This window comes from Macrobrachium rosenbergii, chromosome 28, assembly GCF_040412425.1.
Source record: "Macrobrachium rosenbergii isolate ZJJX-2024 chromosome 28, ASM4041242v1, whole genome shotgun sequence".
Classification (NCBI taxonomy): Eukaryota; Metazoa; Arthropoda; class Malacostraca; order Decapoda; family Palaemonidae; genus Macrobrachium; species Macrobrachium rosenbergii.
Genome location: NC_089768.1, coordinates 23,367,501 through 23,393,461, shown reverse-complemented (window position 1 = coordinate 23,393,461; position 25,961 = coordinate 23,367,501). Strand labels below are relative to the sequence as shown.

Sequence of the window (25,961 nt, the reverse complement as noted above, 5' to 3'; positions counted from 1 at the left end):
AATTAGTAAAGATGTACCGCCTAAATGGGTGAGTCCTACGCTACGGTAGCAGACGAAAGGTTAGTTTGTGTTGTTGTTGTTCAGTGGCGTTGCGGTTGTGGTTCTGTTCCTTCCTTGGATACCGTCACTTAACAGCCGTGAGTATTGACATATCCACTCATTGCACTTGTTAGGATCAAATTTTAAATGAAATGTCATACTGCATTTTATAATATGAAGGCTCAATTGATTCCAAATCTCCCAAAATGACCTGGTAATTAAGAATTTTCATTTGGATTCCCGTTTGTCATCGGCGGCCGCTTGCTTTAGGGTAGTCCAGGCGGGACGGGAAAACGGGCCGCCCCTCCTTAATTTAGGGATGAGCTGGTGACCCTTTTATTTATGCTTTCGAAATCTCGTGGCCAAGATAACTAGGAGCGATAAATCCTGGGTATTTTGACATTTACAACTCGCATTCGTGACGGGAGATAACTGGAAGGCGTGTTCAGTGACTGGGCATAACCTAGTTATTAGGTCATCCACATAACTGTGTATATAGGCTCACTAAGAGTAGCAAGTTGCGCACAACTCTTGTATAATATTTAGTTGAGATCAGTCGATATTTAGGACAAATGGTTATTTAATAGGTTTAGTCTCCTGCAGACATGTGGTTAAATTTGCTACAATCGAAAATAACTTACAGGGCTGTTTTGGCAAGAGTTACTTAACCCAAAATGTTAGTTAATTTAAAGGAAGGTCATAGGCTAGTCCATATTTTTATCTGGTGAATGTTCTTTTGAATACATAGCCAATAGAGGAAGGCAGGCTATGGGCTAGGCAATGTTTAAAGAAGACAGGCTGTGATGATTTTGACCATACAGTATTATGGTAAGAATTGGTACATTTTACCACATTTTGTAAGTTGATTGTTGGTTTCCTATCATAACCTGACATTGAAATGACATGCTTGGTTAATATTTCTACCCTGGCTAACATTTGAGAAAGCATTATACTAAATCATGAAAATTATAATGTTCATTCTAAGTCATTATAAATGAATTCCAAGCAGTGGCATTGGAATATGGAAGAGGTTTAGGGTTATATTATGATTTATAGACCTTTGAACCAAAAATATCCAGACTTGAACTGTTTAGTGCTTTCTGGTGATAGTAAAGTACACATATCTCCATTTCTAGTGCTTTTAAATTGCCAAGTTTTCCTATTCTCTGTGAAAATGTTTTAATAATCTTGGAGTGTTTCTTGTTTTCTGTCTGTCATCAACACAAGGGTTTACAATATGTCCAAAACTATGAAATGCATTGTGTGTTAACTTTAACATCAATATTGTTAGAATTTGCCATTCTTAATGTCAACAGTAACTTTTGTGAATGGTTTTCAGTACCTCAAACAGAGAAATTAACAGGTTTGTAACTGTCAAGTGAGCGGCAAAAAAAAAAAAATCATAGTTATACTTATAAGGCAGTGCACTTTATTGTACATCGTGATAATTTTTACAATTATTTATAAAAGCATGTGCAATGCAGGAGTTTTACTATTATTTATCATGGAATATTTTCATGTATTTTACTGTTTTTGTTACCCTAGAAGAGAGTAAGATAGGTTTTGGTTAAGGATAGTTTTTTCTCATTAATGGCAAAGTCATGAGGTATTTTTATTGCAACACCTGGGTAAACACATGATTAACTGTTGTTTATAGATCTTTACATAGAGCATGATGCAAGAGTTTTCAACTTTTCTGATTTGATAGTAGATCAGGAATATCTTGTATTTATAATTTGTGGATTTCAGTTGATAATGAAAGAAAAATCAGTTTTGCATTCAATTCTTGTTATTTTGTGAATAACTTGGAGAAATAGTTTTACATGTTACCTCTACTGTATATCTTATATTACATAGGGGAAATAAATCATATAATACCAGGTTCACCTACTACATGTACAGTATACTGTACCATATATTGCAAGGGGCAAATAATTATTCAGCACTAGATTTGTAGGAGCTGTGGTTGTTAAAGTTTTTAGCTGTTTTTTTTAGTGTACGGTACGAGTATCTTTTCTTTCAGAACAGAACTTTTATTGCCCTATGCAAGATCACATTGTAAGAGATATTTCATTACTTGGTACAGATGTTAATACTACATATTTAAATTACATGAATTTTGTAGTCTTGTGCTTTACTTTTGATGCCAATGGAGAAACTGTAACAGTCAGTAACAATGAAACCTTCATAAGATCTTAAAGACAGCAAGGAATATGTTTGAGGCACTTCAAAATTGATACTGTATTAGTGGTTAATTTTATGCACACTTATATTCTTGACTTATTTAAAAGCATGGAATTTTGACCTAAGAGAATTTTTAATTCAGGTTTCAGAGGATCTCAGTTTGCTGATGTGCAGTAATTGATGTGTTTAGGATAACATTGTATTTGATGGGATAGTAGAGTTAGCAGTACCTAGATTTTCAAAGTTGACGTATGGTACCTTTCTAAAGAAAGTAGGAAATGAGGATTTGTCTCTTGATATTAAAGCAAGTTTGCTGTATACTATAGGTACGAAGTTTTAACATTTTATTCAATATTTAGTGATCCAAATAGTTTTTATCATTTTATACTGGAGTTCATAAAAAATTTTTAGGTGATTTTTTAGTTTTTGTGGGGTTGATACCTTAAAAAAATAGTATTCCTATATAAATTTTGTATCTTTTCTTGGAAAACAAGTCAGTTCCTTTGCTTTCAGATTAGTTTTGTTATATTGGCCGGGTATATGATATAAGTTTTGCTTAAGATGATCAGATTTTGAAATTACATGGTGATTACTGTACCTTACATGCTTTCAAGTATTATTGTTCCAAGATTGTGACCTTGAAAGCTTCCCCTCACGGAAATTTTGTGTAGTCTATACTACAAAATTTATGTAATATGTTGCTCTGCAGTTTTTTTAAGCTATAATGCATTAAAGATACAGTATAATGTAGTTGTAGCAAAGCTAATAAAGTTAAAGATAAAGTTGGGGGATTGATGTAAATGTTCTTAAATGTAAACAGTTTTCTCCAATGTACATGGCTTTCATATAGGATTTGTTAGTTTGTTTGTTTGGGGAAATATGCAAGTATATGTGAAGCTGTTTTTGTTTAGCCATTCCCATAAATTTTAGTGTGGTCATGTCTTAAGATTGGGGGATAGTCTAGCGTAGTTTATTTCCCTTCACGATTCTTATCTCCCCCACTGAATGTTCAGGTTCATTAGTCATATATATATATGTAGGTTTTTGCTACTTACAAAGTTCTTTAAAATTTATTTATTGGGATACATAAAAAGCAGATATTAGCTTGTGTCGTTTTTTGTATTATATATTTCAAATATCATGTAATCTTTTCTTCATTTCTTGTACAGGACTTTATATAGTATGAACATATTTTTGGTGTATATACATTTGTTAACGGTCAGCCTCCATATTGCATTATAGACGTCATCCAAAGATGGCACTTGTTTCCAAAAGTAGCTGTGTAAGATATACAGTATTCACAATGCATAGGCTACTTCTGCGCACAAATTCATGTTTGATGATCAGTAAAGTCAGCATGTAAGCACACGGACCCCATTTAAAAATGAATGCTGGAAGATAAACATAACTGGTTTTGAGCAATTTATATTCTTATATATTGAAGATGTGTACACCTTCATATGGAATACACCTTAGGGGCCTTGGGCTTGCTAAAGAAGCTTCCACAGAACAGGCTGTGTTGTGTGAAAATAGAGAAAAGCAGGATGAACAATAGCCAAATATTGGTGATGCCAAAAACTAAAGATAGAATGAATCAAGAAACAAACAGATGTACGCATACATGAATACATGCTTCATCAGGTTTCTCATTCGCAGAACTCTTTCATAATCTATGGTGCCCACTTGATTCAGCATTCTGGATGCAATGTTATTCGGGAGAGGTAGGGTAGATATTAGCTAATGCTGAATGAGCAGTATGAGTGGAAATTGCCATTACTTGTGTGTGGTGTGCATAGCAGCTTCACAATTCATGATTTTGACTAATGTATCATCTATATTAGTCTTAATACTCCATGTTGACTGTTACTGTGATGTTTAGGATTATGGAAATCGCTCCTAATCTGTAGAGTATTTAGTCAGTACACCTTTTTCAGTAGTATGTCTTCATACGTGTACATTTTAGCCATACTGTATACTGCAGCCGTATTCAGTGTACTGTTTCAACATATATATTTTCGTATATATTGTGTTCATCAGTAAAAGGTACCCTTGTTCTTTAAAGTACAATAAGTCAGAGTCTGTTTCAGTAGCAAGAGTTTATGCGCATGTTGTTTATACACTACTGGTATGCATCGCAGTAGTTGTTCTGTGTATTCAGATTTATATTTTAAGCTTGTGGGTTATTTTCGTGTTTAAAATAGTTGTATACTAGGTTCTGCAGCCTGTATATACACAATATGCACGTGACCTTCCTAATTAGTGTATTTAATACGAGACCTGCAATGTGTAGACCTCTTGTCAGCTAAATGCTCTGCCATTTGAGATGTTTGACAGGTGATACTCAAAACGACTTTTCTGATCCTGGCATATGACCTTCCTTTCTATTATTTATTTTTTTCTTGTGTGTTTTTCTTGATAGAGGTTAAGAGACGAAGTCACTTAAATATTTGCCGTCCGTGGTACACTGTAATAGAGAGAGAGAGAGAGAGAGAGAGAGAGAGAGAGAGAGAGAGAGAGAGAGAGAGTATAGGTGTTGGTGAGAGGTACAGTATTCACATAGCTTTCAATTTCGTGTTGAAAAGTAGTAGGATTAGGGTTGTTTTAGCCATAAAGCTCGAATTATGCCCTCGTATGTGTTTGCGCGTGTGTGTGTGTGTGTGTGTGTGTATGTGTATGTGTATGTTTTAGCAGAGGAAGAAGAGAGGAAGCTATAGTTAGGACTCTGAACCAAAGCCAAATTCCTCTGGTCGTGAACTGTCAGCTGAGAGAGAGGTGGGGAGGGAAGGGGGAAGGGGAACAGTGAGGGAGAGAGGGAGCTCGCTTTTATGAATTTAATAACAGATTATGAATGTTTGCAGTCGTAGCATTTTCATTGTCATATTCAGAGTTTGGGAAAAGACACGCATTTTACGGTAGTTATGTAGACCTACAAAATATCTTAGATTTTTATGCACAGGTCAAAATGTGTATAATAATTATCATTTTCACATGGAAGATGCAGTCCATTTGTTTTTACTTACATAATGAATGTGGTAGCTTCGTGTGTGTATGTGTGATTTGATCCCTCTGGTTTAAATCGAAACCGCACGGGAGCGGCGTGCAATGGGCGTGATATAGTAGCCACAGCCCGGAGCACTCCGGTGGTTTCCCTGCTGTTGGCTCTTGTCGTAGTAGGCAGTGCGATTGTTGGGTTAGTTTTTTGTTTGGCACTCTGCATTCCCTTGTTTTGTTGCTTCAGAACTAGGACGTCTATGATCCAGTTAGGGATGACGCCAGAGAGCACCAGTTATATATTTGTTTTAGACCGAAGTATCAGTGTGGTTTGTATTAAGTACGAATTGTATTTATTTAGTATCATTCAGAAGTTAATTTTTTTGTAGGGACTTTATAGTGAAGCAGATCATCTATGAGGGGATGATTTCAGAGAAAATTAAGACAGTTTTCTTTGTCTGACTGATTGGCCAAGGATGAGCCTCCTTTAGGTTAGTTAGCAGTTCCTGAGGACGCTGTATGATTATTCATACAGTATATGTAAGTTTTATCATTTAAGATGAAAGCTAAAACTTGGCTGGTTATTTATGTCGTATTTTATTGCCCATTATGCCAGTATGTACTTGAAATTTTTTAGAAAAACTGTAACTTCAGTGGAATCTACTTATCTGTTAGACAAAATAGACCTATTTAGTGTGCGTTTGTGTGTGTGTGTTTTTTTTTAATGTTTAATCAGATAGTTCGGAAAGAGGATGCTAGACTTACTTCAAGTGTTACACCTTAACTTTAATTATACGTTCTTCCACCACCTCGTAAAAATAAAGAGATACTGAGCACTTGGAAGTCAAGTAAATATTTATCATTTCGAAGGTTTGTATAAGGTTTGTATATCATTGTGGTGCAGTCGTTAATATCTGTTCCCTTATGCCCACCTGGCCTAAAAATGAAGCAGCGAGGCTGGGTAGGGAAGGAGGTGTTAGGAACTAGCAAGCGTCAGGTGGTTGTCAAATATCCCCCCTCCCCTTTCCCACCCCCTACCTACAGCATCAATCACCGTCTGATCATCCACCTTCCAAGACCTGGCGGGAGGCGAAGGAATTCCTGGTCAGATTTAGCCCGTGCAGTCGAAAATCATCCACCCGAACAGTCCGCGCCGGGAATGTGCAAAACCGTGTCACGGTCGCTCCCATGTGCTGCTGACAATTACGAGCAAACCTCGGGCAAACTCCAGAGCGAAGTTGAAGTCATTTTGATGTTTTGGGCTTCCGTCGAGATGCGATGTTGTGGCAATCAAGCGGCTTCTGTGGATGAATCAGCGGTGGTTAAGAGGAAGTTTAGGCGCAACTGTTTGTGTTTGTAGTTGATGAGTGCCTCTCAGGTTGGGAGGTTTACGAATGGGGTCGAGGTTCTTCGGTAATTTGAAGAAGGCTTGCAATATTATGTTAAGAGTGCAGTGGCACACAAACACACATATATATGTATATATATATATATATATATATATATATATATATATATATATATATATATATATATATATAATATATATATAAGAGAGAGAGAGAGAGAGAGAGAGAGAGAGAGAGAGAGAGAGAGAGAGAACTTTCCTTCACTTACCATTCATCTCCCCATATGGTCTTTAGGGTATCATGAGTGGGTTAGGACTTTCTGTTTAAATGCATTTGGCACAGGTATGTGGTTGCAAGCCCTCCGCCTTCTGCCGCTCTCATTTTACTGACAGAGGCAATTAAATTCTTCCTGAACCATTAGCTGGATTTTTTCCTCGCCTTGAGTCGTTGAACCCTGACTGAGAATCCTTATTTACTCCCCTTTCACGCAAAGTGTATTGGTAATGAGGATGTCTGTGTTAAGATGGACATTTTCATGTGTACTCTAGTTTTAATTGGTCGATATTATAATTAGTCGTTGTTAATGCAAGTAATCGAATGCTGTACATCAGAGCATTATCAGTGGATGTTTACAAACATCTGCTTCATGGTCCTTACTTTGTGTCAGATTATGGAATGGAATATAGAGTTTAGGCCAGAGGCCAAGCACTGGGACCTGTGAGGTCATTCAGCGCTGGAAAGGAGAGTAGGTAGTTTTGAAAGGTGTAACAGGAGGAAAATCTCGCAGATGCACTATGAAATAATTGTTAGGAGAGGGTGGATAGCAAGATGGAAAAAAGACACTATGAATGGAGGTACAGTAAAAGGAATGAAAGGGGTTGCAGCTGGGGGCCGAAAGGACGCTGCAAAGAGCCATTAGTAATGCCTACAGTACACCCTGTGAGGTGCACTGACGGCACTACTCTCCTACGGGATTGTATCAGATTATGGAAATTGCAGTAGGATGTAGATTTTGTAAACAGTTTAAATCCTATCCTCCTTCCTCCGTAGGAGGGTAGCGCCATTAGTGCACCTCGCACAGTGCACTGCAGGTAGTGCTTGAGGTTCTTTGCAACGTCCCTTCGGTCCTTAGCCATAACCCCTTTCACCCTTTTTACTGTACGTCAGTTCATGTTATCTTTCTCCCATCTTACTTCCCATCCTCTCCTAACAGTTGTTTCATAGTGCAACTGCGAGGTTTCTTCCTGTTAAACCATTAAAACCTCCTTTACTCTCAATTCCTCTTTCCACGTTGAATGAACTCTTAGGTCCCAGCTTAGGCCTCTGTACTAAATTTTATATTTCAATAATATTCTTAGTCTTTTTCAACCTAAATTATACTCGTATATGTTGTCGATTATGGTATTTTCTATGTGGAAATCTCTGATCTGTGTTTCCTTAGAACTGACGGTAAGTCCCCCTTGCTTATATCATCGAAGTATCTGTCTTGCCTCTGATTGGCTTATGTATTTGAATAGAGACCCCTGGCGGGCAGCACGAGCTTCCGCCAATCACGATTGCCTTAATGATATCGGCTGCGGATATTTAATTCTTGGAAAGAGCCCATGCTGGCGCAGTGCCAATCAAACACTAACTGAATAGCTGATATATTTTGTTTTCGTGATTATTCACTTTCCCCTCCCCATTGTTTTGGTGAAATAATATATTACATTAAAGTAGAATGAAATAGTTTTGGTGAAATAATATATTACATTAAAGTAGAATGAAATAAGATTTTGTTACACCGGAACAGAATAGAATAAGATTTTATTAGCCCACATTCAGAGGGAATGAAATGAACTGTTTTTTATCCTGAAGGGGGAGGAAGTAAGATTTTATTACAATAAAGGGGGTTGAAATATTTTATCGCACAAAAATGGAATGAAACATTTGTTTGAGACTAAAAGGTGGTGAAATAAAGTTTCATTAACAGGAATGGAACAAAATAAGATCTCATGCCACTAGAACGAAGTGGAATAAGATATCACGACGTTAATGGGGAAGCGAAATATTTTATCACGCGCAAGAAGAATGAAATAAGATTTTATCACGCGAGAGGGGAATGTAATAGGAATTTATTACACGCCAAGGATACGAAAATGGCAGATAATCTTTTCGTGGGAGCAACACCACGTTTCCTGGCCTTTGAGGCCATCAAGTTCGATGGTGGCATGATTACCGAGATAAGCCCCGTAATCTAAATCTGTCATTTTGCACGGAATTAAGGTAATCGTTAGATAAAAGGAGATAAGAAACCGGGAAGCTTAGTATTATATGTTAGTTTAGAACTGATAGGCAATCGGACGTCTCCGTCTAGATTAAGCGATTCGACTTTTGAATGTTGTCGAGTTCCGTCTCCTTTTAGTTTTCTGTAAAAGATAACTATTGAGATGATTTAGTTTTCTGTAAACGATAACTATTGAGGTGATTTAGTTTTCTGCAAAAGATAACTATTGAGATGATTTAGTTTTCTGTAAAAGATAACTATTGAGATGATATAGTTTTCTGTAAAAGGTAACTATTGAGATGATTTAGTTTTCTGTAAAAGATAACTATTGAGATGATTTAGTTTTCTGTAAAAGATAACTATTGAGATGATTTAGTTTTCTGTAAAAGATAACTGTTGAGGTGGCCTTGTCTGTCCGTCCGCATTTTTAATGTCCGTCCTCAGATCTTAAAAACTACTGAGGCTAGAGGGCTGCAAATTGGTACGTTGATCATCCACCTTCCAGTCATCAAACATACCAAATTGCAGCCCTCTAGCCTCGGTAGTTTTTTATTTTATTCAAGGTTAAAGTTAGCTATGATCGTGCGTATGACACCGCTATAGGTGCCAACAACACAAGCCACCACCGGGCCGTGGCTGAAAGTTTCAAGGGCCACGGCTGAGAGTTTCATACAGCATTATACGTTGTGCAGAAAACTCGGTGCATTTTTTACTTTTTTTTTTTATTTGGTTTGACTTGTGGAATTTAGGCTGTGGAGCCAACCACTAGGGGATTAGGGGGGCGTTGCTTTCGGCCACTCAGCGCTTAAGACGAAATGAAAGGAGGGAGTTGGAGTAGTTGAACAGCAAATACAGGAAATGAAGTCTAATGGTCTAAAGGTGGAATTGGGAGATAACCCCAAAGTTGCACTAATTAAGTAATAGTTAGAGAGGTTGGACAGCAAAACTGAAGATTGGAAGCTGAATTGGAAGTAAAGGTAAAAGGTTGAAAAGTGGGAGCACCGGGTTGTGCCTAGGGACCGCTAAGTTGCTAACTGTAGTAGTGTCCTTTTTGTCTTGAACCTCCTGTTAATAATCCCCGTAGCGGGGTAGTGCCTACATTGCACCTCATGCGGTGTACTGTTGCTATTATTTAAGGTTCTTTGCAGCGTCCCCTCGGCCCCTAGGTGCAACCCTTTATTTCCTTTTACTGTACCTCCGTTCATATTCTCTTTCTTCCACCTTACTTTCCACCCTCTCCTAACAGCTGATTCTTAGTGCACCTGCGAGCTTTTCCTGCTGTCACACCTTTCCGTTTCAGCGCTGAATGACCGTAGGTCCCAGCGCCTGGCCTTTGGCCTAAATTATACTGTATATTCTGGTCTATTCTATTCCTGTAAATAATCGTTAAATGATGTTGGATGTTGCTGTTTTGCCTAGTGGCACTAACTGTTGAGTTATATGAATCGATCATAATTTACAAAAAAACTTTGTCATAGCAAGCGTTTTTTTTTTTATTGGCCAATATGATTACAATATCGTTGTAGCTCGTATTTTATTACTTGAATTTAGTCACTTGTGGTACTAAATGTTAATACAAATCTGTCATATTTGAAGGAGCTTTGTTTTTACAAGCCTTTTCTTTTCATTTAGCCAATACGATGATTGAACATCGTTAATATTTACTTGAGATTTGGTAATTCCGTTGCCTGAATTGAGGTAGTTAAATTCACAGCTGACATTGATCTGTGTTGTAGATTTGCTGCTAACGGCAGTGAAGTGGAGGCACCGTAACGGTAACTCTCCAGGCTTTAATATCAGCGGTTTTAACGGTCCGTTGATAAGCGCAGTTCAAATATGCTCCTGCCTTGGCAATCAGACATCTCGAAGTAGCTGATATTGTACGTGGGTGACAGGTTCACTGTTAAACCTAAGCTTGAAATTTTAAAGATTTTCTTAGTTCTCGTGCAGATATTTAACTTGGATAGCAATTTTTGTATATTTAAAAAGGAGAATAACGTTGTTCGTATTGCAAAAAAAAAAAAAAATCCGGAATAGAGTATAATAAAAAAAATAGTATTCCTATTGTTGCGCATTATGAGAAATTTTGAAAATCGTTGATTTGATCACCAGCAATAATACTTAAACTTAATTTTATTGATTTTTTATTGATTTAAAATAAGTAGTTGCCATAGTGAAACAATCCAATTCAGAATTGCTCTGAACTGTGTTTTTATGTTAGTCATCGTGTTATCACTTGTTAGCATTTCCTGAGTCATAAATATATTGATCCAATCTTATCAGTAGAGTGCAGTGTTGTCTCGTTTACTTCTTAGCACTTGAGTACGGTAGGTTGTTGTTATACGTTGTGACATTTTTGTAAGAGTGTTGTATTCCTCTCATTTTGACGCTGTATTTACTGTAGGTTTGTAAGTTTAGTTATAAATAATTGGTTGTATAGCCATTGTTTTTGCAATGCCATCACTTGCTGTCATTGTGAACTATGCAACACGCTTAGTTAATTGCAATGTTCTAAGTCCATTCAGTAAATCATCACAGCCATTAAGCTAAAAATGTCGTTAAATATCCAGTTCGCACTGCCTCGGATATAATACTGAAGGGGAATTTATATTGATTTATATTGATTAGTGGTTTATCAGTTATGATTACCCTTCGGTTATTATTTCCGGTGTATAGCGAATTGGTTATTAACAACATTTGTAGCATAATGTCTATGAATATGAAAATGTCACGGTGATGTGATAAATTCATATATATATATATATATATATATATATATATATATATATATATATATATATATATATATATATATATATATATATATATATATATATATATATATATATTGTAGCAGAGCTGTTAATACAGTATTATGTAGTACAAAGAAAGCCGGGTTCACGGATCTAGTCATCCCCCAGATTAAGACAAAGCTGTTTACAACTCTTGAGATTTAGCCTTTTCCATTACAAAGATACATAATCATGGACATACATTTGATACCTTCATTTTTTGAATTTTACCTGGTGTCACTTTTGTTTCTTATGCACGTATAATTTGACACAAATATTTTCGTGTCACTATTCTGTCATCACGTATACGAACACAGGTATCTGTGTATGCATTCATACAGTATTGTATATAAGTTCAAATATACGCGTAATGTGTGTATATATATATATATATATATATATATATGTATATATATATATATATATATATTATATATATATATATATATATATATATATATATATATATATATATATATATATATATATATAAATTTTCACTGGAATTCTTTTTTTTTTTATTTCATCTTCATTTAAATCCCCAAGATGCCTACCTCATTGCCCAAGAAGTTTCAAGGTCACGAGAGCTTGCCTCATGTCAACACAATATGTTGAATGAGGAGGGATTTTGCCATCCTAGCACGTGTCCCGTCGCGAAGTTCAGGAATTCTCTTTCTCGTGGGCTTGCCAAATCCACCCCCACCCACGTCAGGTGGGTGGGGGCATTACAGTTTCCACCTTTGATACTCCCGCCCACGTCAGGTGTCTTCGTCGGGGGGATTATAGTTTCCACCTGTGATGGATATCCCATTAAAGGTGTGACGTCAGAAAGGAGGCGTTATGATGCCCCCCTCTCCTCTCTCTCTCTCTCTCTCTCTCTCTCTCTCTCTCTCTCTCTCTCGTGGGGGGTAGTGCCGTCAGTGCGCCTCATGCGGTGCACAGTAGGCATTACTTAAGGTTCCTTGCGGCGTGCCTTCGGCCCCTAGCTGCAACCCTTTCGTTTCTTTTGCTGCACCTCCTTTCATATTCTTTTTCTTCCATCTTACTTTCCACCCTCTCCTAACAATTGATTCATAATGCAACTGCGAGGTTTTCCTCCTGTTACACCTTTCAAACCTTTTACTATCAGTGTCCGTTTCAGCGCTGAATGACCTCTTAGGTCCCAACGCGTCGCTTTTGGCCTAAATTTTGTTCTCTCTCTTCTCTCTCTCTCTCTCTCTCTCTCTCTCTCTCTCTCTCTCTCTCTCTCATTACTTAACAGTTTTACAGTGCTTTCAGCCCCGCGACCTTTGGTGTCGCAGAAAAATCGTTAATATGTTATGATTGCATAACTTTAATGATATTTGAACAGAATAGTTAGGAGCCTATTGTTTGGTCTGTCCTCGGTCGCATTGTAGCTCGACATTAACTGTTTATACCTGACTTCGTCATTGCATTTGAGTATGATAAAGATGGAATGTTTGGTACAGGGGATAAGATTTTTTTTTTACTTCTGTGTTCCCTCCGACCTTGTCCCAACACATTTTCTTCGCTGGCTCGAACCAGGATTAATAGAATACTCTATTAATCCTGGCTCGAACGACGATCTCCCTTTCCCGAAAGGTTGGCTTTGCAAGGGCAGCAGCGAGGAAGTCTGTTTTGACAGATTTGATCCAGCTGGTCCCATCCAATGTCTGGCCTCCAGCTGCTTAGGTAAAATGAAGAACTGGGTGTTGCCTTTGGAGATGATGAACAAGGCGATTTTGGCTGCGACGAGAAAAATATGTTTTCGTTTCCTGGGCGTTGAAGAATTCGTCTTGCTGATGTTTGATGTTGCTTGGATTGTGCTCGCGCGTACCTGCCTGCCTGCTGCTTGCCAATGTCAAGGACAGGTATGATGAAGGGGGAGGTAGTTTTTTTACGTCCTTCGTCCTTCTCAGCCTTCGTTTTCTCCTTCACCTGATGGCTTTGACGAAAATGTTGTAGGGCTGGCGCATCATTAGTGTCATCCAATCTTCAAAATGTGGTATTGGTTAATTTATTTTACCCTGTCTGTTTTTGCTTGATTTACACATAAAGGCTAGAAGACTTGAAAAGAAGACAAAGAAGAAGAAGATTAAGCTGTTTTTGTTACGTTTTAGGCTCTGGTTAAAGGAGAAGGTGTGCGTCTTGCTTTGAAGCCGTTCTTCCACTTTATAGCCATCTGATGAGTTGCATAATGGTTGTCATCACGGAGAAGACGAACAAAGAATTGATTTTAGACGGAAACTACGTTGAGCTGCACCATTAAGTTTGGCCTTATCTTGGTTTGTGACCTTTTTTTATTTTCCCCACCCTTTCAACAACAACAACCCCCCCTCCAAGGGAAACTCCCCATTTCCACCCCACCTGGAGACCCTCGTCACTTGGGTTTTGCTCGTCGTGTGCAACTTTGATTTCACGAGTGAAGGGGCGATTTCAAGGTGTGTTTAGTTTTGGAAGAGGAGAACGCAAGTTATCCTACCCATTCTCCACCTAGTCCTCCTTCCACCTCCGCCTCCTCCTCCCCCCTCCCATTTTTCCCCTCCCTACCACCCCTTTCCCCACTCCCTGATCCCATTACTTTAGATCTGCACGCCTGCAATATTCACGAACGCTCTGCAGATCAAAGGGAAGGTCGCTGGTTGCCTTTATTTGGATGCTGTGTGTATACTGGCATGCTGTCGAGTCTCGAGGAAGCCGGGTTTAGGTTAGTCGGAACTTGCAAGTGTCGAGGGCGACGGATAGAGCGGACTAGTTGTTGCTTCGACTCTGGCTAGAGCTAAGATTTTGCCGAGATCCACGGGGCTCTCTGCGGGCCCTCACGCGCCCCCCAGAAAATTAGGAGGATGTGGAGAAAGGAGAACGTGCTCTGAAAGCAATGGCATCCTGACCGGAGTTTTTTTTTGAGGTCCAGTTTCGTATTTAGTCAAGCTTGACTCACAACGGAATCCGCAATGGTAAGAACTGTTTGGATTTTGTTACGTAGCATTTTGGTGGCGATTGATTTGTGTTTGTGTGTATATATATAAGTTTATCACTTGGTCGTATTCCTAAAAGATATGGGATGGTCGTATTACCAGTGACAATATCCCTAAAAGATATGGGATGGTCGTATTACCAGTGACAATATTCCTAAAAGATATGGGATGGTCGTATTACCAGTGACAGTATTCCTAAAAGATATGGGATGGTCGTATTACCAGTGACAATATTCCTAAAAGATATGGGATGGTCGTATTACCAGTGACAATATTCCTAAAAGATATGGGATGGTCGTATTACCAGTGACAATATTCCTAAAAGATATGGGATGAGTTAGCCTACTAGCCTTACTCCTTACCCTATTACAAGTGGCACTCGAATGGCACTCCCGGGTAGACTAAAGCCAAGAGGTCTTGCTGAGTGATAAGTCAAGGGCTCTGCTGTAACTTTGATCGCTATCGCTGGGTTATTGATGACAGTTTGACTTGCAGCAAGCCTCTGTCGAGGTAGTGTGACCTTTCCCCACAGTAACTCAGTCGATATGAGGCCGTTGATCCCATGGAAGAGGTATTCTGGTCACTAAAAGATTTTTTTTTTTTAATCTGTCAGTCCCGGCAAAGGAGATTTGTGGTCATTTGTTTCTTCCCCAAATCTCCAGATGCTCTTCAGGTTTCTTACCATTGGCCCCCCCCATTTTTTTCCCTGTAACTTACTTCCCCATTTCTCATTAGTTTTTCTTTACTTATTTCCTTGTGTTTTCCCCAGTAATGTAATTTCTTCATTCGCGCATTTGTCCTTTTATACATATTTTGTCATAACCCCTTTTTCTCCTTTTTAGGTCTTGTACTTCCTCGACGTTTCGTTTTGTTCTCTTGCGTTATATATTATTTTTCCTCTATCCAGTCATTAAGTATATTTAATGTTTGTTTCCTTCCGTTGTAATTTCCTTCCATTATCAGATTATTGGCTGGCGTATAACAATGGTAGATTTCTTGAACGTTAGCTATGCTCTGTGGGTATCAGCTCATCCCGGAGATAGTTTTGGTTGGTGGAACGCCGCCCAGAGGTCCACACTAGGCCTCTTATACCTTTGAGCATTTTGTTGCACTTATGGACTCCCTTTAGGCAAGAGTTCCTGCTGGCATAAACCGGCGTAATCTAAACTAACCTATTGCCATCTTGGAGATGGTTTTTTAATATAGCTTGAATTTTTATTCAAGCGCAAGATGATTTTTGTGTATGGAATGGAAAATGTTTATCTTATTTATTTAGATGAATATTCTTCAGTAGGCCAAATACAACATCGTGTCATTTGAATCCTGATAGAGGTTATTCTGATTGATAATTGATTTGAAATTTAATACTTTTTGGAATCCTGAATTTCAAGTCTAAGGCCCCTGTGGGCTTGTTCCATACGAATAGGGTTCATGTTCTGAATGATGATGATGATGATGATGATTTTTTACCATTACAATTTATTGACCAGTTTGTAGAATGGAACGAAGAATGAGTTCCGTCACTGTAGGAGGTCATTGACACGCCTAACCTATTTTGACCGATTACACCCACATACTGTCACTTCCCTTCTTGGCTTCAGCCTCTGGCATTTTCGAGAAGGAATCTGGATATAAATCACGGATGGACATCGGGGTAAAAAAAATGAGGATGGTAGCGGTTGAAAGGAAGCCTGGAGAGATATAGTGGAATCGTGACAGGGACATGCATCTTGCAAAACTCTAGCAGATGATGGCTCTTGTCCAAACCAGTGTCGGAGCTTCAGGCTGCCGTAAGAATCGATACGGTGGCACCTCCCTCTGTCATTGCAGCCCCTGGATGTATGTGCGTGTATGTGTGTGTGTGTGTGTGTTTTGTTTGATGCATGGTTGCCATGTCTTCGTAGAGACTGATGGCAGTAGGTAATTTAGGTTCCTTGCTTGTAATGATATGAAATTGCTCATTGGCACTGCCATAGACTGGGTCGGTATGAAAAGGCATGGTGCCAATGTTATGTTCAGTTAATGGCCTCGAAATTGCTAAGGGATTGTGTTATGGGTATGTTGCACCATCGTGTGATTGTCATGACAAGACCACTGTATTTGTTTGAAATTGCTTATCGTCTTTAGTTACTTTCTATTCCATTTGATAATTATAATCTTAAAGAGTTTAAGATATTCCCCCATTTTATTTGTAACAGGTTTATATGCTGTTTTTTTTTCCCATTTAGTAATGCTTATGTCTGGCGCTTTCCTTGTCTAATGACATTGGGCTTGTATAAATCAGTGTCTAAAGAATACATCATTCTTGATATAAATAGGCCCGTGAAGATAAACTCTTCCTCCTGCTTGTTTGGAGTTGATTTTTCAATGCTGAATGACGGTTACAATGCTCTAAATGCTCTCGAAGTACAAAATTCTCAACGAAATTCCGGAATTATGTTTTAGTACGTGGTTTAAATGTTTCATGCTCTTGCAGAAAAACGTGACTGCACTTTATTGCCATTTGCCAGGAACCAGCTGATCTCTCAAGAGTCATAGCTTTATATTATATTTTTATGTATCTGTATATTGTATATGTATATTGTATATTATATACATATGTGATTTTATATATATGATTATATATATATATATATATATATATATATGTACATTATTTGTATATGTATATATAAATATAGGATAATATTGATAAATATATATAATATATTATTAATCTATATATATATATATATAAAAGATAATTTTGCTGTCTCATTATTAAAGAAGCAAGTTGCTGTCTCATTAATAAGAAGTGCAAGTATATGTCTTATGAGTATCCCTGTCAACAGCAAATCGATGATTTGCTGGAGAGAAGAGAGAGAGAGAGAGAGAGAGAGAGAGAGAGAGAGAGAGAGAGAGAGAGAGGATGTGTCTTATCTGAAAAAGGAACAGAGTCTAGTGGGATGGCCGATGAAAGATCGTGACACTCTTAGAGGTTCACATTTTTTCAATTTATGAAATTGGCAATAAATTCAGACTTTTATTTCCTATACTACTTCAGCCCCAGCAAGAACTGTACCGTCCCCTGCATTTAAAAAAAGGTGCATTGTCACTGCACTTTACTTACTGGTGATCATTTGTTACTCTACTATATTTTTGGATTCGCTTGTCAGCCATCTTTCCCACTTAAACATACGAGACAGTAATCCCGTAATCTTCTCTTGCAAGAGATTCTCTGTTAAAGAAGCATTGCGAGAATGCGCTTACTTTTGGCACTGATGGTAAGTGTAAAAAGTAAGCTTGATTTTCAGTATTCATTAGCAATATGATGAAATTCTTTATGGATGTGAGGGATTTTTTTGCAAAAATATTTGGAAGATGCCTGTGTGTTTGTAGAGCTTCGAGATTAAGCTTCATAATATATATATGTATATATATATATGTGTGTGTGTGTGTGTATACATACAGTATATATGTGTATATATATATAATCATTATATAAACGACGAACGCATGCACGATACAAACGTGTGTATTTGTGAAATTATTATTGTTATATTACGCAACACCTCTTACGCTGCAAAAGAAAAAGTCTTCATTTCATGGTTAGATTTGGCATGTTCGCTGTCAATGAAAATTCGGTCGGTCTGACAGATGTGCTCTTATATTATGTTATCTTTGAATAAATGATCTACTTTGCGTTTTTTGATATTCTGATGTCGAAAAGGAGAAGAAGGAAAATGGGATATTGTGATATGTGCAGAGGTGGGTCTTTTGGTTGACGTTGGGGGCTGTCAATGAAAAGAGAGAGAGAGACAGAATGTCTTATATTATGTTATCTTTGAATAAATGATCTACTTTGCGTTTTTTTGATATTCTGATGTCGAAAGAGAGAGAGAGAGAAAATGGGAGATTGTGATATGTGCAGATGGGTCTTTTTGGTTGACATTGTGGGCGAGAGATGAGAGAGAGAGAGAGAGAGAGAGAGAGAGAGAGAGAGAGAGAGAGAGAGAGAGTGTGTCTTTTAGTTGACACTGGTGGCGTCCCATGACTATGAGAGAGAGCGAGAGAGAGAGAGTCTTCTAGTTGAGAGAGAGAGAGAGAGAGTCTTTTAGAGGGATCCTATGAGAGAGTGATAGTCTTTTAGTTGACATTGGGGCATCCTGAGAGAGAGAGTCTTTTAGTTTGACTGGTGGCGTCCCACGAGAGAGAGAGAGAGAGAGAGAGAGAGAGAGAGAGAGAGAGAGAGAGTGTCTCAGGCTTTTGACCGAAAGGGATAACTTGGCCAAGTTGACATGGGCGTGACCTTGTAAGGTTGTTGGCATGGCGTGCACGGGTTTGGTGGGTATGTCTCGTCTTCTCCAACTCTGCCCTACCCCATCCTCTCCCTATCCCGCCAGACCAGCCACCCATCCACCCAGCCACCCACAGGTGTGGGTGGGAGTCGGGTAGGGCGAGGGTTCGATCACCGAAACCCGAAATTTCATTCCCTGAAACGAGATCTAGTTGGGTTGAGAAACGAATGCCAAAGGTCTAAAGTACGAGCGAGCCTAGATAATTTTTTTTTTCAAGCCCGTCTTATTCTTTGAGAGAGAGAGAGAGAGAGAGAGAGAGAGAGAGAGAGAGAGAGAGAGAGAGAGAGAGGAACATTTTCTTAAATATAGAGCAGCATAGCAGATGGCGTTGTGTGCATTCTAGTGGTTTGCGAAATAAACCCTTGCTTTGCATGGCTTATAGAGACAGTGTCAGGTGATGCTTACTGTATGCATATATGTACGGAATTTGATACTACAGGGTATATAATAGAATTTATATATATATATATATATATATATATATATATAAATAGAATTTATGTATATATATATATATATATATATATATATATATATATATATATATATATATTATTATTATGTGTATTTATTTAGTTCGTTTGATTCCAAACAACCAGCTGATTGATTTATTTGTCAGAAAAGGATCTGTGGGCAGCTGTCTTTGTACAGTTGAAATTGTGTGTCTATCTGTTTAATTTTTCCTATATAATTTACGTATTTTGAACTGATTTGTGAAACGACCAGTTATAGTTTCATTTAAAAAGTCCAGTCCCTAACTGGTAATGATTGCGATAAAACTACAAATGTGAAGAAATTGAGCATACGTTACAATCTTGTTTTCTCATTAGTGTGTATTACTCACTCTGAAAAGGAGACTGAATATATGAATATCAGGAAGCTGTTGGTGAACTTACGCTCATACATCTTATATCTGTTGTTTTATTATGTCCTATTATCAGTGCCTGGTCGTATTTACTGGGGCAGAGTACTGCTATGACCCGAGTGTGTTTAGTCCCAAGCAGATTTTTTGAATTTATTGTAAAGCTTGTATGTATTCTGAAGATTTATACACATATACATTTGAAGTGGAAAAAAGGAGAACAACTATGTCCTTTGCTACACAAAAACACGAAGAATAGTTGGAAATACCATAGGCCTTGGGAACAGATGGATTGAAAAGTAGGGAAAGAGAAAGGATCTCGGATTAGGTTTTTTTTGTTAGTGTCTGAGAACGCTTTAAGTAATAGGCATCTCCCGTAAGCTGCTGAATACTAATGACTCTGGTAAGGCGCAGAGAGAGAGAGAGAGGCGCGTGCGGACACTCAAGAACTTCACAGTTGTATGTCTCCTGGCGACGGTTGTCAGATCACTCGACAGATTCCCCCAAAGCTCTCTCGCCATTGTGCAGACTTCTGGGCGCGTACGCGAATCGATCTTGACGAAGTTTGAAACCGATGCTTTAAACAGATACGCCTTGGTTTTGTGGAATAAATTCTCTGTTTAACTAAAAAAAAAAATATTTATAACAATATCTTTCAATTTGTTTTTACAAGAAGTATGAAAATCAAGAAGAGAGATTCGAATCTATGTAAGAATGGAGCGTCAATCCTTGCTTCCTGAAAATGTTTTTATTAAACATTTGAGCGTAAATGCATTTCATGCAGATTAAAACATCGATGTATTTTATGCATGCAAATGCACGCTTGTGAGTGTTAGATGTCCTTTAAGACTGACTGGAACACATCTCTCGTTCGAATATTTGGAGATGCAGTGGAAAGGAGAGAAAGGGAGAGATAGAGAGAGAGAGAAAGAGAGAGGCACTAAAAATAAACCCTCCCAGATTCTCTCGTGAGAGATGGTCGTTGTGGTAGGGGATGTAGGGATGGGGTGGGATTCGGGGGGTTGTGGGGGGGGGACGGAAGGGTTGTGTCTAAGGTTTGCATGGGGTCTCGTGCCGCCCTTTATCCTTATAAGCAAGGGTTGCGGATATTCAGAGTAGGTGGCTGTAAGGGTAACCTCGTCATTATTAACAACAATGCTGATAGTATAATATAATAATAATAATCAGATTTTATTGTTGTTGCAACAATCTTTCATTCGTATTTTCTGTAGGTACTGTTATCATTATTTTGTTGAATGTTGTTTTGATGTAGTAGTGTGTGTGTATGTGTGTGTGTGTGTGTGTGTGTGTGTGTGTACGTATCTTTTGTAGGTATACAAGTATTTGGAAAAAGTATTTCTGTATCAAGTTATCTTATGTGTTCGTTTATCATTTGAATAATATTTTTAAGGCAGATATTTGGAAATTATAGTCGTTATATTTAGGAGTATCTTTTGCTGGTTGTTTATATTTCTCTGATAATTTATGATGGCTTTCGAAATGATTCACAGTTGCTTGCTACTGTACGTAATTACCACATGTTTATTTTTTCAGTGAAATAAAGTATCACCCGATGAGAAAAGAGGCTAAAACAAATTTCTTTTCACTTCTTGATTGAAAAGGAGGTCACGATGATATATATTTCTGGGACGAACGTGTACGCGTGGCTGCAGTTTCTAGCAGAGTACATTCATTGTATACGTGCCCTATATTTGCGTAAATGCTTTCATTAATGCCACGGTCTTGGGTAACTACCAACTAACCTCTCTCTCTCTCTCTCTCTCTCTCTCTCTCTCTCTCTCATACAGTTTGTTTTAAGGAAAGACCATTTTTTCATTTCCGATTTAATATTTCTTTCGGTTTTAATCTGCAACGTTATAGAGGATATTTTCGACCCAAGAGGTCTGGAATTTAAGAAGAAATTAGTGAAATTATATGTAATTATAATTATCCATATTATTATAATTACAGCATTTTCCAGCAAAAGAATAAGAGGTGCAATATCACACGTAACTTCTTGCTTGACTGATCAGTAATGAAATTGTCAGCAGGTCGTATTCTATTTACCCTTTATGTATTTCACCACACCAATTATATATATTTATTCAGCAAGTGATTAACCTTGGTTTCATTGGGTACTTTAACCTGTAATGGATGCCATGTGGATGGCAGGCAGGTTGGGTGGCATTTTGGCTCCTGACTTTCAAGGCTAATGTTTTCGATACAGACCTATGGGTTATTTGGCAGCCGTCTCAGCCCAGGCTCTCTCTCTCTCTCTCTCTCTCTCTCTCTCTCTCTCTCTCTCTCTCTCTCTCTCTCTCTCTCTCTCTCTCTCTCTCTCTCTGAGATCTTCGGGTCAGGGTCCCATTCTGTGAATCTGGTAGTCCTTTTTATTAGCGACACAGACGCGAATAGCTGTTAATTTATACATGTCTGTCTATCTATCTATCTGTCTGCAAATATGTATGTATATATATAATTATTTATGTATATATATATATATTGTATATATACATATGTATGTTTATACACACACACATAATATATATATATATATATATATATATATATATATATATATATATATATATATATATATATATATATATATATATATTTACATTTATAATGTTGCTTTAATTATGTTATATTGTTTACTGGATGGCTCTTTGCACATTGTATCCTACCCCGTTCATTTATGTAATATTTCTGACTAAAAGAAAAAAAATCCTCAAGTTAACTTATTGTGGGAGATTTATCTGGCGATCTGAACTTTTCCTATGGCGGTATTCATGTTAATTTTTTTCTCACTGTTTTTATCGCTGCAAAAGTTGTTTGTTTTGTAAAGGAATGTTGCAGTTCAGGGGGTTTACCGAGGTCGCGTGTGATACATATGGCTGTTTTCACAAATTCTTTCTATTCATGATGCACCAGCTTCAGTATGGCTCAAGCCAAAGTCGTCAATATTTTGCTAAGCAAGATTTAAAAAGTAAAATGTTTTATGGAGACAAGGAAAAAGTTATTGAAGTATGGTAATGCGCTGGTAAAAAAGTTATAACGATGGACAAGGAATAAAAAGAAAAGCAAGTATTTGTTAGTAAAAACAAAGTATGCCATATTGATGAGTTATATATATATATAAATATATATATATAATAAACAAAGTTAATGCCATATTGGATAATATTATATATATATATATATATATATATATATATATATATATATATATATATATATATATATATATATATATATATACATATATACATATATACATATATACATATATATATATATATATATATATATATATATATATATATATATATATATATATATATATATATATATATATATATATATATATATATATATATATATATATCATGCAATATGGCATTAACTTTGTTTTACTTTTCTCAATAGATACTTGCACCAATACATTTCTTTTTATTCTTTTGTCCATCGTTATTTATGTGTGTGTATGTGCGTGTGCGCGCGTTTGTGTGTGTATTATGTATGTGTGTGAGAATCTTTTATCCTTTTGTATTTTCTTGGGAGGCGGGGGCTTGCAGGGTTTGGAAATGCAGTGGGTGACGTCACTTTCCATTTTTGAACCTCTTTATGTCAAGGTAATGTCATACGGCACAAAGGTCATTGAATAGTCGTGGGCGTGAGACGGAATTGGTGTCAATAGGCTGTAAGCTTGATTTGATCTCTCTCTCTCTCTCTCTCTCTCTCTCTCTCTCTCTCTCTCTCTCTCATGTTTCTCCTGGGCAGGTATTCTCTCTCTCTCTCTCTCTCTTGTCATGTTTCACCTGGGCAGGTATTTAGGCCAGGTTCATGGTGTTAAGGTGACTTCTTGGGTTGGACCGCCTTTATGTGTTGGAGAATTATTATTATTATTATTATTATTATTATTATTATTATTATTATTATTATTATTATTATTATTCAGTAGATGAAACCCATTCATATGGAACAAGCCTACAGGGGCCATTGACTTGAAATTCAAGCTTCCAAAGAATATTAAAGTGTTCATTAGGAAGAAGTAAGAGGAAGTAAAGGGAAATACAGAAAGTGGAGCTCCTATTTCTTAAAAAAAAATTAATAAATAGAGAGAAAAAATATATTAAAATACAAGAATAATAGCAAATAGATAAATAGATAAAAATATATTAAAATACAAGAATAATATCATTAGCTAGTAATGCATTGCATTTTAGCTTGAACTTCTGAAGTTCCAACTGCACGACATCCTCTGTAGGGAGACTGTTCCACAGTCCAACGGTGTGAGGAATAAAGCACCTCTGGAACTGAGTAGTTCGACCGTACTAAAGAGTTAGGCCTGGTTGTTATAGGCCTTCGTTGACAAATCGTTTGATATATCGAGGTTGGGCTATTACTTGTTACCTTGGTTAATGAGTAATTTTGCCTATAATTTCAAGGTGACTGTCTTATTTCTGTAGTCCCATGGGCTGAAAGTTTTTTTTTTTTTTTCCTCCTTGTGACTTTATAAATTTTTACTTATTTTTTTTTTTTAACAGATCTTCACTTTGGTTGTAGATGTTTACGTGCTTAGAAACATAGTGTACTTGTATATTATTCTCATAAATTCTTGTGATTGTTCAAGTCATTTTGGGCTGATGTCCAAGTGTTAGCAAGGAGGGACAGTTGGCTTTTTGTTATTCAATAATAATAATAATAATAATAATAATAATAATAATAATAATAATAATAATAATAATAATAATAATAATAATCAGAAAACAGACAACGGTAACTGAAATGATAATGGTGATTCTGCTTATGCTGATTATCGTGTTACACATTGCATATTACTATGCATTCTTGGACATTTAAAACAAGCTGTATTTTTTCCTCATCATTTTCCTCTTCAGAGACATCATTGCCAAGACTTTTGGTTGCTCACTTGAGCAGTCAGCGCGGCTCATTATTACTTTCACATTCTCTTCGAAACAAAAGGCAGACTATGTTTCAGCTTCGAAACAAAAGGCAGACTGTGTTGCAGCTTCGAAACCAAAGGCAGACTGTGTTGCAGCTTCGAAACAAAAGGCAGACCATGGTTCAGCTTCAAAACGAAAGGCAGACTGTGTTTCAGCTTCGAAACAAAAGGCAGACTGTTGCAGCTTCGAAACCAAAGGCAGAATGTATTTCAGCTTCGAAGCAAAAGGCAGACTGTGTTGCAGCTTCGAAACCAAAGACAGACTATGTTGCAGCTTCGAAACAAAGGGCAGACTATGTTGCAGCTTCGAAACAAAAGGCAGACTATGTTGCAGGGTCGAGTGAAGCCAAGAGAGCAGGCAGGCTTCTTGCCTTAATTTAGGATGCCATAACTTAGCATTATGGCATTAACAGATAGCGATGGGTGTCTGTCATTGTTCCTGTTAGGTTTGTGTGAATTTCTCTGTTAGCGCGGCATGCTTTTAAAGGGGTTGCCATGGCGTTGCCAGATTTGAGAAACGCTTTTATATGTTTTTAATGGCAACGTTCTCATTTTCAGTTTGCTCTGTCGTCATCGTCCTCATTTCTCCTCCCCATTTCCCGCCCCCCCTTAGAGGGATAGTGCCGTCAGTGCACCTCATGCGGTGCAATGTAGGCATTACTTAAGGTTCTTTGCAGCTTCCCTTAGGCCCCTAGCTGCAACCTGTTTCATTCCTTTTACGGTACCTCCGTTCATATTCTCTTTCTTCCATCTTACTTTCCACCCTATCCTAACAATTTATTCATAGTGCAACTGCGAGGTATTCCTCCTGTTTTACACCTTTCAAACTTTTTCACTGTCAATTTCCGCTTCAGCGCTGATTGGCCTTAGTTGCCCCAGTGCTTGGCATGTATGCCTAAAATCTGTAAATCAATCCCCATTTTTTCCTCCTCTTGATTTTTCCTTCCCGTTTTTCCTCCCCCATTTTCCTCCCCATTTGTCATCCTCCTCCGCCTCCTCTTCATTTTTCCTCCCCACTTTACATCCTCCTCCTCCTCCTCCTCCTTTTCTGTATACAAACGACCTTTTCATCCGAGGAAATAGAACTCTTCCTGGGAACAGCACTGTAAATTTAGCCTCGCATCTAACACGGTTTACATTGGATCGAACTTTCTTCCTTCGTCAGAACTCGTAAAATTCACCTCCCTTCGTGTA

The 25,961-nt window shown here is 37.5% G+C and overlaps 1 protein-coding gene across 24 annotated transcripts in view; it reads left to right on the top strand.

Moving 5' to 3' along the window:
* The window catches only part of tmod (tropomodulin), a 193,397-nt gene that overhangs the window by 34,905 nt on the left and 132,531 nt on the right, over positions 1-25,961 (top strand). For 5 of the 24 annotated variants that reach the window (XR_010857641.1, XR_010857640.1, XM_067130326.1 and 2 more), the window contains exon 1: positions 39-137. The exons of 17 other annotated variants lie outside the window; for them this stretch is intronic. Coding sequence is in view for 1 of the 7 variants with exons in the window: in XM_067130325.1 (XP_066986426.1) it covers positions 14,576-14,578 (3 nt within the window). In the remaining 6 variants the exon portion in view is untranslated. Of the gene's footprint in view, positions 1-38; positions 138-14,559; positions 14,579-25,961 lie in introns of those variants that run through there. 2 more of the 24 variants (XM_067130334.1, XM_067130325.1) reach the window with 2 other exon arrangements.